The 20,658-nt window shown below is 44.2% G+C and overlaps 1 protein-coding gene across 4 annotated transcripts in view; it reads right to left on the bottom strand.

Annotated features, from left to right (window-relative positions):
- The window catches only part of APLP2 (amyloid beta precursor like protein 2), an 82,213-nt gene extending 80,757 nt beyond the window's left edge, over positions 1 to 1,456 (bottom strand). For all 4 annotated transcript variants that reach the window (XM_072822715.1, XM_072822718.1, XM_072822719.1 and 1 more), the window contains exon 1: positions 1,250 to 1,456. In XM_072822715.1, coding sequence (XP_072678816.1) covers positions 1,250 to 1,354 — 105 coding nt within the window. In that variant the 5' untranslated portion in view covers positions 1,355 to 1,456. The remainder of the gene's footprint in view (positions 1 to 1,249) is intronic.
- Positions 1,457 to 20,658: the final 19,202 nt, after the last annotated feature.

Here is a 20,658-nt window from a genome sequence, read left to right as displayed (position 1 = left end):
TCTTGATTAGACGTATCTGACCCTGCAGATGTCTGAACATTCTGTAGAACACATTCTAACTTGGGGTTGTTACTGGAAACTTCTCGGCCGATGCCTAGGTCATGCAATCCCTTCTCTCTGAAATTAGCCAAACGTGCAGAAATCCATTGTAATTTTAGAAATAGTGAAGAGTGGAGAAAAAGGAGAAAAAAAGAGAAAAAAAAAGCTACATCAGAGACCCATTCGGGTCCAACAGTTCAAGCACTATTTCGAGAAGGCAAGGAAGAATAAAAGCTGCACGTCTCGCTCAGGAACACACAGGGTTTCACGAAGCCGCAGGGTCCGGGCCAGGCCGTGGGCCCCTCCCCGACCCCGGCGACCCCGGCCCCGCCGCGCATCCCGGCTCCTGAGCCACCGCGGAGCACGAAGGTTTCTGGGCTTGTCCGATGCATCGCAGCTGCTGCTTAACTCCGAACACCCCCCACCCCACCCCCCCAAAAAAAAAGAAAAAAAAAAAAGTAGGATGAAACCAGAGTTTTTACGGCGTATTCGTCGGTTCCTCTCGTCGTCGCTGGAACCCACTGAAAAGGGGGGGCAAGGCCGGCGCGGGAGAGGCCCTTCCCGGGTCCGCGAGGCCGAAGCCGCCCGAGGCCTGGTGCCCGCGCGGCGGGTCCTCCCGAGGGGGGCGCGGGGGGCGCGGGAGGCGCACCCGCCGCCCGGTGCCGGCGCTGCTCCCGGGGCGGCCCGAGCGTCCCCAGGGCCCCGCGGCCGTGCAGGGGCAGCCCGCCAACAAAGGCGGCGTCCGCGGCGTGCAGGGTGCAGGGGCCCCCGCATCGGGCCCGGGGCCGCAGGGCGCAGAGGTCCCCCGGGGAGGCGGCGGCGCGGCGGGCGGGATGGCGATGGGGATGGGGCTGGGGGCGGGGATGGGGCTGGGGATGGGGCTGGGGATGGGGCTGGAGATGGGGCTGGGGATGGGGCTGGGGATGGGGGCGGCCCGCGCCCTCCGCGCGCCCCCCCGCACGCACTGCGCCCCCTGAGCCCCCGCGCGCACCCCGAGCCCCGGAGCTCCCCCCGCGCGCCCCCCTGCGCCCCGATGCCTTTCATTTGGCCTCTGCGGCGGCGGAGGCGGCTCGACCTCCAGCGCCAAGCGCCGCGCCAAGCCGGGCGGGCGGGGCAGGCGCGCTCAGCCCGCCGCAGCGCCGACCACCCCCGCGCCCCCGGCCCCCGGGGCCCGCCCGCAGGCCGCGCTCCGCGCCCGCCCGGTCCCCACCTCGATGTAGCCGGCCAGCGCCGCGGCAGGCGCCGTGAGCCCGAGCAGCAGCAGCACCAGGAGCTTGCCGGTGGCCGAGGCGGCCGCGGTCCCGGGGGCCGCCATCCCTCGCCGGGTCGCTCTAGCGCTCGACTCCCAGGCGCGCACGCGAGCTCTCGGGACGTCTCCCCGCCGCGACCCAGAAGCATCTGAAGCCCGGGCGCCGCCGCCCCGGGGGTTTTACACCAACCGGAACTGACTTCACCGGACCACGCCCCCTCTGCCCGGCGCCCAATGCCGGCCCGCAGAGCCGCCCCAAGGCGCCGCCCCTTGCCCAGCCCAGGCCCAATCAGGAGACTGAACAGCCTGCGCCTCCCGCCCGCCGCGACCGCGAGCCCCGCCAGGCCCCGCCCCCGCCGCTGCCGGCCCCGCCCCCGCCCGGGACCCCGCGGCCGCGCGGCGAGGGGGTGTGCGCCAGGGGCCGGGGGCCGCGGCTGCGGGAGGCGGGGAGGCGGGGAGGCGGGGAGCCCGGGAGGCCGGGAGCCCGGGAGGCCGGGAGGCCGGGAGGCTCGGCCCCCGCCCGGGGAGAGCTCCTCGGGCCGCGCTGCGCCGCTGCGGCCGCCTGCAGCCTCCCGACTCGGGGCACGCCCCGCTCCCCTGCCCCGCGGGGTATTTTTCAGATTCCTTTGGGCACTACCGTCCGAGGTTCTGGAAATGGTTGTATTAAAAACATAATTTCAACAATTTTGATGTTGTTGTGCGGAGCCCAGGCAGGCTCACGCTGCACGAGCGAGGCCTCCTCCTCCCCAGACCCTGCGCGGGGCTGAGCATCGGCGCTCCCGTCCCCGTCCCCGTCCCCGTCCCCGTCCCCGACCCCGAGCTGGGCGCTGTCTCCACGCCTTTGACCTCTGGTCCTTAGGCCTTCTCCCGACCGCCCGAGCCCAGGGGTGCAAGGACCACGATGACCCTAAAGCCCAGGTCCCCTTCCTCCCGTGTTTTAGGCAAAGATCGTCTTTCCTCCTTATTTAGTTTAAGATCCCTGCAGGAGACCTGCTTCCCTGCTTTCTTGCCCCACTGCATTTCCACTTCGACTGGGAAAACGTTCTGCTGCCCCATTTCACAACTGGCACGGCCTCGCCACTGCGAGGGCACTGCTGGCTTTGTTTCCTTTCAACAGCCGTGTGATTTATACACCACCCTTTGCAGAGCCCTTGCTAGTCCCTTTAGGTTCAACCAAATAAGTAGGGAACAGGGTCTCTACTCTAGGAAACAGACAGTGAAAAGAAAGAGACAGTGTCCACAGAGTAAACAGTGGGGTAGTGAGAAGAACCCTGGATTTTCCAGCCTTGTTGCCTGATGTGCCCAGTTCTTGGTGGTTAAATAGGCTCTGTCCCTGTTTCCCAAAGACAACCCACACCTTTCCATTTTAGAGCCCTTTCTGTGCCTGCAATGTCCTCTCTCCAATACCTACCTGTTGAAAACATTGTCACTCTTCCTGAGTCCACTGGATGTAATGTCATCCCTGGCTGAGTGCTGTTTCCCAACAAGGCACCTGCTCCCTTGGTTTTTGCATACCTCTGTTATGCCACTGATAAGAACTGAGCTATGTCATGTTTCTGCAGTGACACTGAAACCAATGATGCTGGGTTCTGGTCTTTGTTCTGGAACACTTGCTGTGACTATTTGTGTCCTTCCCAAAGTTCATTCAGGTTGAAGCCCTAACCCCCAAAGTGATGGTGTTAGGAGGTGGGGCCCTCCGGAGGTAATGAGGATTGGATGGGGTCATGAGGGTGTGGCCCTTGTGATGGGATTAGTGCCCTTAGAAGTAGGCCCCAGAGAGCTACCCATACGAGGACACAGCAGGAGGAGAGGAGAGAGCAAGCATCCAGGAGAGAAATCAGCAGACACCATGATCTCAGACTTCCCAGCCTCCCAAAAAGAAATTTCTGTTGTTTCAGCCACCCGGTGATTCCGTTTTCTTCTCCATCATGTGTGGATATTACAAACCTGTCTCACTTTCACCAATTTACGTGATTCAATGAAAAGTGAATGTACAATAGTGAAAAAGCAGGAAGAGACTTAAAAGGTGAAAGCTGTGTGAAGCAACAGGTTACCAAGTGCATACTTTCTGTCCAAGTACATATGGAAACAGTATCAAGTGACTGTGTAAGTTCCAGTTCTGCAGAGCAAGCTCCCTGAGTCATTTAGTCCTTGCTCACAAAAGGATGTCGAAATTTCTATGAATTTAAATGTTGAGAGAAAAGCAAGGGAAATTACCGGAATTCAGAACAGTGGGCTTGACATTCATGTTCTTGGGGCTGTATATTCGAGATTGAGCTCTAATAGCATAGGATGGGACAAGGAAATAAAGAATAATGCTTTAGGAGTTTTCAATCCAAAATTAGATCCTGGAAGAAGTTTATTTGCATTTTCAGGTCACTGAAGGATCATTAATAAGAGTTTATTGCCCCGTTCATCATTGTTTTTGACTTTAAAATGTTACCCTCTTTTTATTAGATGACACTGATAGGAGCATATCTAGTCCTGCAATTCTCAAGCAATAATTTTTCATCCTAAATCTGCTCATGTCAGTGACCAAGTCATTTGAAGAGTGCTATGTTATCATTTTATTTCCCTTAGTGCACAAAAGTAAAAGGCCCTAAAATCACCTCCTATTTCGTCTCCCTTCTCAAGAATCAGACATCCTCAGGGTAGCTGTCTGGCTCAGTCAGTGGAGCATGTGACTCTTGATCTTGGGGCTGTGAGTTCAAGCCCCACCTTGGGTGTAGAGATAACTTTAAAAATAAAATCTTCAAAAAGATTTCTCCTAAAAGAAGTATCTTCCATGTACACTGAAGATGTGTGCATTTCACTGTTGGGGGAAAAAGTGAAGTTTATGTCCCTATGTGTATATACTTACATGGGTAGCATGCACGCATTCATTTGACACTTATTTATCCAACACCTGTTCAGGATAAGGTGAGCCAGGCTAGAACAGTTGCTCCCACATCAGGATGCTTTCCAAATCATCTAAGAAGATTTATAAAAAGGCAAATTCCTAAGCTACTTCAGAAATTCTGAATCACTAAGCCTAAGTGACATAAGGAAATCAGTCTTTTTTTTTTTTTTTTTTTTTTACTTAAAGCTTTCCAGGGAATTCTAATCCACTAGTACTTTTGAGAGCTTCACTCTTGAATATCATAGGGACTAGTTAAAAAATAAATGAATCATGTGTAGTAGCTAATTTAAAATGACCAGTGTTTTGGTTTTCCAAATAAAACACTAAATTAAGATAAAACTATATTATCTATAAACACGAATTTAAAAAGATGTGAATCCCTATGTTTATTGCAGCATTATTTATGATAGCAAAAATATGGAAGCAGCCCAAGTGTTCATCTATAGATGAAATGGATATAGGTGTGGTATATATGCATACACACGCACAATGGAATATTAGTCATAAGAAATATTGAAATCCTGCCATTTGCAACAACATGGATGGATCTAGAAGGTACTATGCTAAGTGAAATAAGTCAAAGAAAGACAAATATCATACAATTTCACTCATGTGTGGAATTTAAGAAACAAAGCCAAAAAAAACAAAACAGAGACAAACAAAAAACCAGACTTTTGAATATAGAGAATAAACTGGTGGTTACCAGAGAGGAGATGGGTAGGGAATGGGTGAAATAGATAAAGCAGATTAAGAATACATTTACGGGCACCTGGGTGACTCAGTCAGTTAAGCATCTGCCTTCTGTTCAGGTCATGACCCCAGAGCACTGAATTGGGCTCCCTGCTCAATGGGGAATCTGCTTCTCTCTCTCCCTCTGGCCTTCCGCCACCCCCCACTTGTGCGCGCGCTCTCTCTCTCTCTCTCTCTCAAATAAATAAATAAAATCCTTTAAAAAGGGATACACTTATGATGAGCACTGAGTAATGTATAGAATTCTTGATTCACTATATGGTACACCTGAAACTAATATAACAATCTATGTTAATTATACTGGAATTAAAAAACTAAATACATGAATTTTAAAAAACATATGGGATGCCTAGCTGGCTCAATTGGGAGAGCATGTGACTCTTGATACTGGGGTTATGAGTTGTAACCCCACCATTGGCATAAAGATTACTTAACAAAATAAAAATTTGAGAGACGCCTGGGTGGCTTAGTGGTTGAGCATCTGCCTTTGGCTCAGGGTGTGATCCTGGGATCTGGGATCCAAGTCCCACATCAGGCTCCTTGCATGGAGCCTACTTCTCCCTCTGCCTGTGTCTCTGCCTCTCTCTGTGTGTCTCTCATGAATGAATAAATAAAATATTTTTAAAAATTAAATAAAATAAAATTTGAAATAAATAAATAATAAAAAACTTAAAAACAGATATAAGAACAGTTTTTAAAAAAACATTTTATTAATTAAGCTATTTGAGAGAGAGAGAGAGAGAGAGCACGAGAGCAGGGAGGGCAGAGGGGAAAGGAGGAGGAGAGGAAGAAAGAATCTGAGCAGACTCCATACTGAGCATGGAGCCCAAAGAGGGCTGGATCCCATGACCACAAGATCATGACCTATGCCGAAACCAAGAGTCGGACACTTAACCAGCTAGGACACCCAGACGCCCCCACAAAAGAACATTTAACAACAACAACAAAAAAACTAAAAATTATTTTGATTTTAAAATTTTGAAGTTGGCTGCAATGTAACTTTGAGACAACTCACTACATTGTCTTTGATTTTCTCACTAACACCAGAATGATGAATGAACATTTTATAATCAAACAGCCCTGGTCTAACACAGGTTGGGACGTTGCAGTACTGGAAGTAAATATGACCAGTTATATGCCTTGTCCTTGGCCTATAACTGATAGCCTTTAAATCTGCCACACCCAGAATGTGCCTCCCCCGCCCCCACAAACCGCCGCCCCACCCATGACTGACTCAATATTTAAAACTTGGCTCAAGCTGAGTGAAGTAAGTCAGTCGGAGAAGGACAAACATTATATGTTCTCATTCATTTGGGGAATATAAATAATAGTGAAAGGGAATAGAAGGGAAGGGAGAAGAAATGTGGGAAATATCAGAAAGGGAGACAGAACGTAAAGACTGCTAACTCTGGGAAACGAACTAGGGGTGGTGGAAGGGGAGGAGGGCGGGGGGTGGGAGTGAATGGGTGACGGGCACTGGGGGTTATTCTGTATGTTAGTAAATTGAACACCAATAAAAAATTTAAAAAAATAAAAAATAAAAAAAAAAGTAAAACTTGGCTCAAGTATCACCTGCTCATGGAAGTTTTCAGCTCTTCCACTTCTGACTTCCTGCACCTCCTTTAGGCTCCCCAGAACATTCTATACACACCTCTGACATACTACTTGTAAACCAAACATTAATCATTTATATTCTTTACTGATGTCTTGATTACATCACGAGACCTTAGAGGGAAGAAACCATGTTTTCCTCATTCCTGTACTTCCATAATTTAACATAGTGCTTGAACTTCTATTAATAGGTATTCAACAAATATTTGCAGAATGGATGCATCACTAAATGAGCTTTACAATCTAGCAGAGAGGATAAAACATGTGCATGCACAAGTATAGCACTAAATGGAAACTCATACATGATCTAAGAGGAGAAAAGCCTGTCTCTCTCTTTTTTTTTAAGATTTTTATTTTTTAAAGGTTTTATTTATTTATTTATTCATGAGAGACACAGAGAGAGAGAGGCAGAGACACAGGCAGAGGGAGAAGCAGGCTCCATGCAGGAAGCCGGATGTGGGACTCGATCCCGGGACTCCAGGATCACACCCTGGGCCAAAGGCAGATGCTAAACCGCTGAGCCACCCAGGGATCCCCAAGCCTGTCTCTCTTATGGAATGAAGAGAAGTAATAAGTTGACTATATCTCACTAAGGGCATCAGATGAGGATCACAGAGGAGATCATATCTGAGATTTCCTGAAAATATACACAGGACATGCACATACAGGGTCAGGAGAGAACAAGAAGCACAGAAGGAACCATGTGAGCAAAGGCATGGCACTAGAAAAAGATGAGACATATAAGAGAATATATGAGTATTTCACTTAACTAGAGAGCAGACTTTGTAGTAAATAGCAAAGGTAGGATGGGTTTATCTCAATGAGAAGCCATAGAAACCTTTGGATCAAGATATAAGTACTGTTGGCTCTTAGGCAAACTGAGTACCATGGCCACAGAAGGAATAAGCTAGGGCCTAGAGGCAAGGAGTCCAAGTAGGAGCCTATTGTGATATTGGGGAAAGAGTAAATATGGGTAGAACTAAAAGAAATGCAGCAAGATTGGAAAGGAGGCAGGTGCAAAACGTAAGTCATTGGCCCCAAGAGTCAGCCGAGGAGGAGGAGAGGAGGAATAGAAAGAAATTCAAGTGTCCAAACATGGTGCCTGCGAGAAGATGATGTTGATGACAACGCCATTGGGAGAAATAGGGAAAAATGAGAAGATCATGAGGATGGGAGGAGGGAGCAGATGATAAACGTCAGCAAAATCTCCAGCATGCGAGGCATAGTAATTATTAGAAAGTAAACTTGGAGATGAGTTGGAATTAGAATTGGGGAAGTCACCTACCCAGAAATGTGTTGGTGAAACCCACGAGACAGCCAGTGGGGACAGCAGCAAGAAAGGCAGAAAAAGAAACCCAGAAGGATATATTATTTTTCTACTCAACCGGTGTTTATCATCACAGTATAGAGTCCCACACTAGGTGGAGGGCTAAGAAAGGACCACCCAACTGGGAGATGTTGAACTTGGTCATTGGTCATTTCTTTTAAAATAAAAGCCACTTGCAGGAAGTAAAGGTTTAAGGGGCTTGTGAAGGAGACTAACAAGTACAGGTGTCTCTTCCAAGATGTTACCTGCTGAAAGAGTGAGCCAGTGGAGTAACTCGCTCCGGGTCTGAGTGGAGACTTATATCATCATTGCTGTGTGTCATTGACGGGAGTACTGGGGGAAGGAGAGAAACTGAAAATGCTTGAGAGACCACTGAGATTTGTAACACGAGCGTGGGGCTTATATTACAGATGAGGAAATGGAAGCTCCACAAGGTGAAATGACTTGTCCACAGGCGAACCCCAGTCACTAGCAGAGGAGGAAATTGAACGTTGGTCTGGGTGACTCAAAGACCTAAGGTCTGGGGTGTCTGGCTGGCTCAGTTGGTAGAGCATGCGACTCTGGATCTTGGGGTTTTAAGTTTGAACCCCATGTTGGGCAGAGAGATTACTAAAAAAAAAGTAGGGGGGATGCCTGGGTGGCTCAGTGGTTGAGCATCTGCCTCCAGCTCAGGGCGTTACCCCGGGGTCCTGGGTTCGAGTCCCGCATCAGGCTCCTTGCAGGGAGCCTGCTTCTCCCTCTGCCTGTGTCTCTGCCTCTGTGTGTGTGTGTGTTTCATGAATAAATAAATAAAACCTTTAAAAAAAAAGATTTAAGGTCTTCTGCTCATATCATACTAACCAACTCCCTATCAAATACCAGAAAATATTGGCTTAATAAATCTTTCAGTGGATACGTGGAAGATGTATCAATGGCGAGCCATTCTGTCTGCTTGTATTTTACCCTAGCTTCGTGATGTGTTCTAAAACCACACTTCTGTTCATAAAGTTGCTATAAAAATGTGACTTGGGAGGAGTTAGAAAGCCACCCAGCTGAGTCCTAAATCTCTCCTGCTCGGGAGGCCTTCGTGTTCCCTCTGCCACTTGAACAGGTGGAGTCGCTTCTCAGAGGGACGGTCGGCTTGAAGCAGAACAGGTTTAACCGTACGGGATTGTGCCTCTACTACACAACTAGATCATTAAGATTTAAATATTTTAATTCCTGAAGCCTTTCTTCTACTTCCTGGTCTAGACTAAAAGAAGAATCCGGTTTGCAAACATTCAAGCAGACAGAACGACCGAGTCCTTAGAACCGATACCGAGCACCCATGTTCTGGAATGCCAGAGCGGGGTCCAGCCATGGAAAGGAATCCGGCCCTGGAGTATACACAGCCATATCTTTTGTTATCAAAGATAATATTGACACAATCTGGGTACGTAGGTGAGTGTAAAATAAAATGCCTGAAAAACAACTGTAGACACACCACACATGGAAGCTTTGTTTTGCTGGGAAACTGGCCTCCAGGCTTGAGGCAAACAAGTTTTGTAAGGCCCCAAATATATACAGTCCTGGGTGCCCTTGGAAAGACAAGTGGTGTAAGATCAGTAGGGTCCCTGCCAGGACCTTGGGGGATACTGGGTGTCCATAAAGCTCATTCTGTGTTAGCTCTGCAGAAAAGCTGCCTCTGGTTGCAGATCATTTTTAGAGGCAATGCTACTGCGTGTGGTCCTGCCTTGTTTACCATCCTTCATTTGTTGTTGTCCCAAATATTGATTTGCAAGAAGCCATCACATTTGTTGTACTTAGTCTGTCCTTCCTCCGTGTTATGGCTCTTTTCTCAACTGCCTATAATGATGCCACAATTTTTTAGGGCTCCTTCTTGGTGCTTCGTTGAATGATTTCTTCTGACTTCAGTGCAGAAAATATAAAATGATGATTAAAAAAAACAAAAAACCTAGTGTTGGGAACTGTTGGCACTAAAAGTCCTTATTGTTGGTGATTTCTACATGGCATGTCCTTTTTCAGAAAAGCTGATGTGAAACTACTCTGCTTGAGAATTCCCCAAAGATTTAGCAGATATGTGGGTGATCTTTCTACCCTGAGCAGATGTCCTTTCTATCCACAAGGGAAGGGTGGAGAAACTCACAGCTCCGTGGTCGGAAATTCTGTATTTTCATTGAGCTAATCTTCGTCACATATTTAAAGATGACTGTCATATCCCATTCTGCCCTCCCCATTCTCAAGATTTTTCTTTAATGTAAAACAGGCTCATTTCTAAAACCATTATATTTGTGACTGTTTGCAGACCTTTATACCATGTATTATACACCACTATATACGTTCCAATATACCAACCAGCTTCTTAAAATGTGATCTCCAAAACTGAGCTCAGTATTTCACATGCCATATGGTGTACAATGGCCTTCTTCTGGACAATGTGTATTTTACTAACACGGCCTAACATTTCCTGATGAGACATCAATACCAAAGTCACATAATAATTCATTCAACAGATATTTATTTAATACCTACAGTGTGCCATGCACTTTACTTGGGATATAAAGTGAAATATGATATGTCCCTTATTCCTGTTTTGCTTAATCAATAAAGACAATTTGCTCAATGTTCCCACGTGTGATGATAACAGGAAAAACTTCCCAGTGGAGAAATACTTTAACTGAGTTTGAAAAGATGGGAGTCACCAGGACAAAGATGGGTCTGGGCAGCAGGCGTCAATCAAGCAGGCGTGAGCCAAGCCGAGGCAACAGTCTAGGCATGGACAGGGCAGCGTGACGTGGCACGACATCATATGGGGACGACAGAGCAAAAAGAGATCATGATGCATAAGAGTGCTCAGCTAAAGATTTTGAACTCTGTCTTGATAGCCACTGGGAAAAACTAACTGATGGTCACATTTGCCTTTTAGGGAAATCCCCCTGCCAGCCCGATGACAGACTGGGGATAGGCCCAGCCAGGAGACAATTGAAATAATCCAGGAAGATGCAATGAGAGCCTGAACCAGAGCAAAGAAGGTAGAAATGTAGAGGAGGGTTAGCAGAGGGATGAGAAACTGCCCGACCTGATGACTTGAGAAATACAGTGGGGAAGCGCAGAGCGCTGTAGCAGATAACACGGTGGCTAAAGCAGGGCCTTCAGATTGAGATGAATTCCAGGGTCTGAATCCTTGCTCTCCAATTTCTGATTGTGTGACCTTAAATGACTCAATTTCATCAAAGTTCAGTAGTCTCTTTGTGAAAGTAGATAATATCACCTTTTTTAGCAGGGATCCTATAGAGACTGAATGGAATAATGGATAAAGTGTTTTGCCCAGTCCATAGCATGTAAGTGCTTCATACAGGACAGCAGGTAATTGGAACTGGTTGTTTATGGGGTACTGATCATGTGGGTGCCGCTCAGCAAGATAGAAAATGCAGGGGGAGGAGCAAGTTTGGGGAAGAGATAATGATATTAAGATAGTAGCTCGTATTTGTATAGTGCTTTTCAATTTCAGATTTCTTTTGTAGCCCGTATCTCATTTCATCTTCAAAAGAACCTTGTAGGGATCCCTGGGTGGCGCAGCGGTTTAGCGCCTGCCTTTGGCCCAGGGCGTGATCCTGGGGACCCGGGATCGAATCCCACGTCGGGCTCCCAGTGCATGGAGCCTGCTTCTCCCTCTGCCTATGTCTCTGCCTCTCTCTCTCTCTCTCTGTGTGACTATCATAAATAAAAAAAAAAAAAAAAAAAAAAAGAGTCTCTAAAAGAGTCTCTTCTGGTTTAAAAAAAAAAAAAAAAAGAACCTTGTAAGGCTTACTATTTCATTCATAGGACTCCATCCTGGGAAAATTATTCAAAATGAGAATAAATCCTGGAAAAATCCTTATGACATATGGTAAATTTTTAAAAAGCAAAATGCAAAATTGTATATGCAGAATAATTCCAATTACACATTTAAAGTAGACTAGAAGAAAATAAACCAACATATTAGTTTTTTTTTCCTGGATGGTGGAATTATAAAGGATTGTTCTATTCTTTTTTTTTTTAATTTTTTATTTATTTATGACAGTCACACACAGAGAGAGAGAGAGAGAGAGAGGCAGAGACACAGGCAGAGGGAGAAGCAGGCTCCATGCACTGGGAGCCCGACGTGGGATTCGATCCTGGGTCTCCAGGATCGTGCCCTGGGCCAAAGGCAGGCGCCAAACCGCTGCGCCACCCAGGGATCCCAAGGATTGTTCTATTCTTAATGTATTTCTTCATTTTTCAAATTTTTTATAATGCATATGTATTGCTTAGGTAACAGAAGAAGTGATTCACTTCTCTTTTTTTTTTTCTTATTAACAATGGCCTGTTAAGAAGATTGGTTTGCCATTATTATTATCTGTACATTATAATACTAATATTTCTATTGATAACAACTATAACTAACACAAAACAGCACTTACTACATGCCAGGCATTGTCTTAATCATCTTAATAGATACTAAATTCAGATAGGAGTTTAGAATTTATTAGAATTTATATCGAATTTTATGTTTGGGGCCATAAATAGAAATGTCTATTCAAACTGGCTTAAACAAAAATAATATTTGTTGGCTTATATAATTGGAAAACTCTAGAGGTAAATGGGTAGAGGTCAGGCATGGTTCCAATCAAGACTTCAGCTCACATCTCCATGATTTTCCTGGTCTTTCCTCCAGAGGCCACTTCATCCACAGGCTAACACTGAGTCATTTGCAAAAACTTTCAGATCCTATGTTACACCAGTACAAGACATTGTACAGAAGAAAAGACAGCTTCTGCCCTTGCCTTCTAAACAAGGGCCCTGAGATTCTCAGGCTGAACAACTTAGGTCACATACCCCCTCCTGAATCAATAACCAGGGGGTGGGGTGGGCGTAGAAGCAAAAAGAAAATGTGCTGAATGTCTCAAATCTACAGGGACCTCCAGGATCTGGAGGTGGGGGCAGCATGGGAGAACGGTGATAATGAATGAAAATCAAATAGGAAGAGAGAATTGGGAAAAGGATACCAGGTAGGAAATAGACAATGGGAATTATCATAGTTCTCAGCAATCTAGTTTGGATCTCACTGCTAGCTAAAGCACTAATCTCATCTTTCTTCCTTCTCCAACGTCCTTCCAAGGATGGTTATTTTCATTCTCTATTTGTTATTCTGTGCATCATTGAATATATGTTTAGCGTCAATGAAACTGCTCATCTTTAAAATTATTTGAAAACCTTTGAGTTAAAGATAAGATGAAGGACAAGCTAATATAACATAGTCTTCCTTGACTTATATTGTTTGTTGTTTCAATTAGGAAATGTCAAGAAGGAGAAGGAGGAGGAGGAAAAGAAGAAGGAGGAGGAGGAGGAGGAAGGGAAGGTGAAGAAAGGGAAGAAGAAGAAGAGAAAAAGAAGAAGAAGGAAAGAAAAGAAATATCAGAGAGAGAGAACACAGCTTATCTTGTTTTTTTTTTTGTTTGTTTGTTTGTTGTTTTGGTCTGTTTTCTATAAGCCAGATTTACTGAGATGTAATTCACAAACCATACAATTCACCCATTTAAAGTGTATAATTCAATGGTTTTTAGTATACTCACAGATTTGTGCAGCTATTACCACAATCAGTTTTATTTTATTTTTTAAGATTTTATTTATTTGTTCATGAGACACAGAGAGAGAGAGAGGCAGAGACACAGGCAGAGGGAGAAGCAGGCTCCATGCAGGGAGCACGATGCAGGACTTGATCCTGGGTCTGCGAGATCATGCCCTGAACGGAAGGAAGAGGCTCAACCGCTGAGCCACCCAGGCATCCCTCCACAATCAATTTTAGAACATTTTTATTATACCAAAAAGAAATACTGAACCCATTACTTGTCACTCCCGATTCCCTCAGCCCCCCTCCCCCTATCCTTAGACAACTGCTAATCTACTTTCCATATCTATAGATTTGCATTTTCTAGGCATTTCATCTTAAAATACTTGTTCTTTTTATCTTCTTTAAAGATTCTATTTATTTATTTGAGTGAGAGAGAGCACAAGCAGGGGGAGCAGCAGAGGGAGAGGGAGAAGCAGGCTCCTCGCTGAGCAGGGGGCACGTTGTGGGACTTGATCCCAGGAGCCTGGAATTGTGACCTGAGCTGAAGGCAGACGTTTAACGGAGCCACCCAGGTGCCCCAATACTTGGTCTTTAAAAAAATATATAGAGAGAGTGTTTTGTGTCTGGCTTCAAGGTCAGCCATGTTGCAGAATTTATTAGTACTTCATCCCCCCCCTTTTTTTAAGATTTTATTTATTTATTTATTTGAGAGATAGAGAAAGAGAGTGTGAGCAAGGGGGAGGAGCAGAGGGACAAGCAGACTCCCCGCTGAGTGCGGAACCTCACACAGGGCTTGACCCCAGGACCCTGAGATCATGACCTGAGCCACCCAGGTGCCCCAGTACCTCATTCCTTTGTATTGCTAAATAACATTCCATTGTATGTATATACCATTTATCCATTCATCAGTTGATGGATATTAAGTTGTTTCCACTTTTCGGCCATCATGAATAATGCTTTTATGGACATTTGTGTATAAGTTTTTGTGTGAACATATGTTTTTCTCTTGATCATATACCAAAAAGTAGAATTTCTAGGTCATATGGTAGTCTTCTGTTGTGTTGATCAGAAATTTGATCCTGGGGCCTCTGGGTGGCTCAATCACTTAAGTGTCAGACTCTTTTTTTTTTTTTTTAAGATTTTATTTATTTATTTGAGAGAGTGTGCAAGAGAGCACATGAGCAGGGGCAGAGGGAGAGGGAGAAGCAGACCCCCCTACTGAGCAGGGATCCCAAAGTGGGGCTTGATCCCAGAACCCTGGAATCATGACCCAAACCGAAGGCAGATGCTTAACCAACTGAGCCACCCAGGTGCCCCAAGTGTCTGGCTCTTATCTCAGCTCAGGTCTTCATCTCAGAGTCAGGAGCTCAAGCCCCATGTTGGGCTTCATGCTAGGTGTGGAGCCTACTTGAAAGAAAGAGAGAGAGAGAAAGGAAGGAAGGAAGGGAGGGAGGGAGGGAGGGAGGGAGGGAGGAAGGAAGGAAGGAAGGAAGGAAGGAAGGAAGGAAGGAAGGAAGGAAGGGAGACAAAGAGAAATTTGATCTTATTCGAACCCTTAAACTTCTATCTTAAGGTGACCAGATTCAAGAGAGATTGCTTTTGGAGATCTAAAAGATAATACATTGATTGACAATTAGGTCAAATTTCAGAAGACTAGAATATTTAATATTATTTGGGAAAATCCTATCCATCATCAAGATATGAGATATTGAATATTATTTCATTTAATTTTTAATTTATTTTTAAAAAATATTTTATTTACTTATTTGAGAAACAGAGCAGGAGCTGGGGGAGGGAGAGGGAGAAGATTCCCTGCTGATCAGAGAGCCTGACCTGGGGCTTGATCCCAGGACCTTGAGTGCTTAACGTCTGAGCCACCCAGGGGCCCCACATTTTTAATTTAATGCAGCAACTCTCTGTGGCTCTGAGTGACTAGAAAAACTGTTCCAAGTCACATAAGAAAAATAGAAACAACACAATTTGAAGCCAGGTCTACCTCTTTCCAGAACTGTCTCTGAAGTACTAGACAAGACACATACTGCTTAAATGCCACCGATTATTTTACTGTCCATTTGTTGGAAATGGGTGTTTCCCCTATTTTCACCCACAAGACTATTCCAAGCGGACGGCAGCTTATTAAGTCCATGCTAGGGACGCCTAGGTGGCTCAGCAGTCGAGTGTCTGCCTTTGGCCCAGGTCGTGACCCCAGGGTCATGAGATCGAGTTCTGCATCAGGCTCCCTGCAGGAAGCCAGCTTCTCCCTCTGCCTGTGTCTCTGCCTCTCTCTCTCTGTGTCTCTCATGAATAAATAAATAAAAATCTTAAAAAAAAAAAAAAGGCCATGCCAACAATGGGTAGCTTTCCTCACCAAAGGTACTGGGGCATCCAGGTTCTAGAGGCACCTTAGTGCGGCTCTCTACTGACTTCGTATGAGAAGCTCCTTCGCATCACAGCTGCTGGCGCACCTTCTAAAAAGCCCAGTCAGCAGCATTCAAAGCAGCTCCTGGAGGCCTGCCCTACCGGGACTTTGGGTGATGTGTGTACTATTTTGAGATAAAAAGGGTCCTGCCTCCAGCGGCCCAGAAGAGTGTTCTAAATCAGCTTCTAAATCCCTCCTCATCTTTTACATGGTAAAGCTTGCTGGGGACTCAGCTGTTTCGGGACATGCCCGAGTAACTGGGGTCCACCCCTTTCTGGGATGGGTTGCAGACCAGACAAGGAGGGTGTCACCAGGTAGTGACTCGGGCCCCTGCCCGGCCTTCAGGTATTGCTCATCCTGGAACGATCAGATTGGCTCCAGATCTTTGCAGAACATTGGGGCTGTACCACCTGTACTCTGTTGGTCTTCACACGCCAATTTACAGAGCCGCGATAAACTATTCTAAAATGAAGATTCATCTTGAGGAGTCTTGTTAAATTTGTTAGATGTAAAAAATAGTATCGTGACTTTGGGAGAAAAATGCTTTTTTTTTTCCTTTGTGACACATACTAAAGAGTCTCTAGGAGTGAAACTGAGAAGTAAGAGGTTGCCCCTAATTGAAAAGCAGACAGGAAAAAAAAAGAAAGGAAGAAAGAAAGAAAGGAAGGAAGGAAGGAAGGAAGGAAGGAAGGAAGGAAGGAAGGAAGGAAGAAAGAAAGAAAGAAAAGCAGACAGGATGAAATATTTGATACAAATAATTTACCAGGGAATCCCTGGGTGGCGCAGCGGTTTGGCGCCTGCCTTTGGCCCAGGGCGCTATCCTGGAGACCAGGGATGGAATCCCACGTCGGGCTCCCGGTGCTTGGAGCCTGCTTCTCCCTCTGCCTGTGTCTCTGCCTCTCTCTCTCTCTCTCTCTGTGTGTGTGACTATCATAAATAAATAAAAAATTAAAAAAAATAATTTCAAATGCGTACCTGTTGCTTGAAACATTGAGATTTGACTATGTGTGTGATCTTTCAGATCTCATAGAAATGATTTGTACCGAAGCACATAGAGGGATAAAGTATACAGCAAATGTATCAACTGAGGTATCTGGTGAGGATAAGTGATGCTTGGATACCCCAAGATCAAGTTAACATCACCAAATAAAAAGATTGCAACCGTTTCAAGTTGTAAAGACTGATGTATGTGGCAATAACCCATCCTTGCGAGAGAAGTTATTCTTGGAGTGGCTGTTTTTTAATCTTTTGCTCTTGGCTGCTGCCCTGGACAGATGAAGGTTGAAGTTTTCCAGAGCTATGAGGTTGAATTTACAGTAACAAAGGGTACGAATAGGTCTAAGGATCTTCATCATGTCGTTTGCTTAGTTCTTTGCAAAAAATTTCTTGGGTGTCTAATCCTGAATTCTGTTGTTTTCTATCATTCAGCTATGTTATAAATCAATTCACATTTGAGTTCAGAGGTGTCTGATGAAAGCCAAAGTCAGTCCTCAACCATTCATCTATTTTGTATGTTATTAATGCTATTCATGACCTCTTAGTTCTGCAAACCACTCTCTTTTTTAGCCATTGCCTTATAGCTTTAGAAAAAATAAATAAATAAATAGCTTTAGAAAAAAATAAATAAATATAAAAAATATATATATTTATATATAATATATATATATTTTTAGTAAACTATAAGCAAATGTGGACTTGAATACACAACCTTGAGATCAAGAATCACATGCTCTACCAACTGAACCAGCCAGGTACCTCAAGGATGGATGGATGGATAGATGGATATAGATAGATGACAGATAGATGATAGATAGATAGGTAGATAGATAGATAGATAGATAGATAGATAATAGATAGATTTTTTAAAAGATTTTTATCTTTAAGTAATCTCTATACCCAGTGTAGGGTCTGAAATTACAACCCTGTGATTAAGAGTCTCATGCTTGGAGAACCTGAGTGGCTCAGTTGGTTAAGCGTCTACCTTCAGCTCAGATCATGATCCCAGGGTTCTTTTTTTTTTTTTTTTTTTTAAGTCAATGTTAGTCCGGCTTGATAAATCCTGGCAAAAGGAGATTTGGGAGTGAGGAAGAGAAAGAAAGGAACAGATAGATAAGCCAGAGAAAATGAAGGTGAGGCAATTAGTCAAAGTAAATGTTGGGGATTGCTTGTGGCTTTCCACTATTTAAACAACAAAAACTGATGCAATGTCATTTGCCTGCTGCATGCTTCCTAAGCACCTCAAAATTTCCTGAGCTGGTAGCTATTTTTTCTGCCACTAAGTCACTTTGAATCATTGGGTATTAATCAACATTAAGGAAAACTGGAAATTCTCAAGCAATTGCTGGCACTTTAAACAACAACGGGCTATAGCTACCAAATCCCTGGGCTGAAGATATTCCATATTTCTGTGGTGGTTATATTTTCTAAAAATAAAATTGAGATGTAGGATCAGATAATGAGATGAAATATTTTAAATCAGGACATTTAACCACCACACCTACGTGACAGTTAAAGTAATAGTTTCCCATCCTACTCTCTGTTCATAATTGCATTCATTGTTATATATTGGACACCCTTGACCTTAATCAAGCCAGTAAAATAACTGGAAATCATGTTGCCTAGGTATTTAATATTCTTCTGCAATGTTAGGTCATTATTTTTAATAAACTTTAGGTTTTGGAACAGTTGTTGGGTCATTTTAAAAAATGGGTTTAGGGGCACCTGGGTGGCTCAGCGGTTAAGCATCTGCCTTCCGCCCAGGGCATGACCCCAGGGTCCTGGGATCCGGTCCCACGTCAGGCTCCCCTCAGGGAGTCTGCTTCTCCCTCTGCCTGTGTCTCTGCCTTTCTTTCTGTGTCTCTCATGAATAAATAAATAAAATCTTTTAAAAAATAAATAATAAAATAAAAATAAAATTAAAAATGGGTTTACAGGGGCTCCCGGGTGGCTCAGTCAGCTAAGCATCTGATTCAATTTTGAGTGAGGTTGTGATCTCAGGGTCATGAGATCAAACCCTGTGTCTGGCTCTGCACTCAGTGGGGAGTATGCCTGAGATTCTCTCTCTCTCTCCCTCTTTCCCCCGCCCCTGTTCATGCTCACTCTCTCTCTAAATAACCAAATAAAACAAACAAAATAAAGCAAACAAAACAAATAAAATCTTTAAAATAAAATGGTTTTACAATTCGGATAGATCTGATTTGCAAAACCAAAAGAGAGAAAAGCAATCCTGCTTAGGAAGATTATTCCTAGAGTATTGTGTACAATTTTGTTTTCCTTAATTGAAGAAAGATGTGCACAACTTGGGAATGGTCCCAAAAAAAATCAAGCAAAACATTCATAGGCTAGAAAATAAGCCATATGGAATTTGTCATCAGATATACTCACACAAATGTGAAATAGTGAATGTTCAAGTTTATTCACGACAGTACTGTTTATAATGTCAAAAAATTGGAATCCATCTAAAAGTTCATCAATATGAGATTAGTTAAGGGCACCTGGGTGGCTCAGCTGGTTGAGCATCTGCCTTGGGCTCAGGTCATGATCCCAGGGTCCTGGGATCGAATGCCGCATTGGGCTCTTTGCTCAGTGGGGAGTCTGCTTTTCCTTCTCCCCCTCCCTCTGCCTCTCTCCCCCACTTGTTGTCTCTCTCTCTCAAATAAATAAATGAAATCTTAAAAAATATATATATGAGACTGATACGATGAATTATACTGCAACTCTACAATGGTATTTATTGTAGCTGTAAGAAAGATTGAGGGAACGCTTTATATTGTGTTATGGAAAGAACTATACACTGTTAAGTGAAAGAAGCAAGTGCAGAACAGTGTATGGATTATGCTGTCATCCTGTTAAAAAGTAAAAGGAGATGGAGAGCCTGGCTGGCTTAGTTGGTGGAGCATGCGACTCTTGATCTTGGGGTTGCGAGTTCAAGCCCTATGTTGGGGGTAGAGATTACTCAAAAATGAAATCTTTTTTTAAAAGAGGAAAAGGAAAAAAATAAAATAAAATAAAAATAAATAAATAAAATAAAAATAAATAAATAAATTAATTAATTAATTAAAAGAGGAAAAGGAGGGGATCCCTGGGTGGCTCAGTGGTTTGGCGCCTGTTTTCGGCCCAGGGCATGATCCTGGAGACCCGGGATCGAGTCCCACATCGGGCTCCCTGCATGGAGTCTGCTTCTCCCTCTGCCTGTGTCTCTGCCTCTCTCTGTGTGTCTCTCATGAATAAATAAATAAATAAAATCTTAAAAAAAAAAAAGGAAAAGGAAGAATGATGTATTTATATCATATATATATGACAGATATATTTAAATCTCTGTATGCATAAATACATCTCTGCAAGTATACACAAGAAATCAGTGATAGTGGTTATTCACAAAAGGTAGGTGGGGATTAGATGAGTAGGAGATGGAGAAGTAAAGAGACTTTGCATATTATAACTTTTTTTATACTTTTTGATTTTTATTCTTGACAAACGTGGTACCTATTTAAAAGCCAAATAGATCATTTAAGTGGACAGCGGAATAAAAAACAATATGAAGAATGGTAAGGGGGATGAAGACTTAAATTGTGTCTACATCTGTGAAGAGCCCCAAGTAACACATCTTCTCTGAGTATCTCCATCATCAGTGTAAATGACCACATGGTTAACTTAATTGCAAGCACAAACAATGAATGAATTGATTGTGCCATAATATAGTTCACCCATGATTCAAAGACACGGCCCTAGTTCTCAGAAGAGAATATTGAATTAGTAACTGATTTTTCCAAAATGACAAGGGGTTGGTCAA

Source organism: Canis lupus, chromosome 3, assembly GCF_048164855.1.
Source record: "Canis lupus baileyi chromosome 3, mCanLup2.hap1, whole genome shotgun sequence".
NCBI lineage: Eukaryota > Metazoa > Chordata > Mammalia > Carnivora > Canidae > Canis > Canis lupus.
The sequence above is the reverse complement of the archived record's forward strand: the minus strand, read 5'-3'. Positions and strand labels throughout refer to the sequence as shown.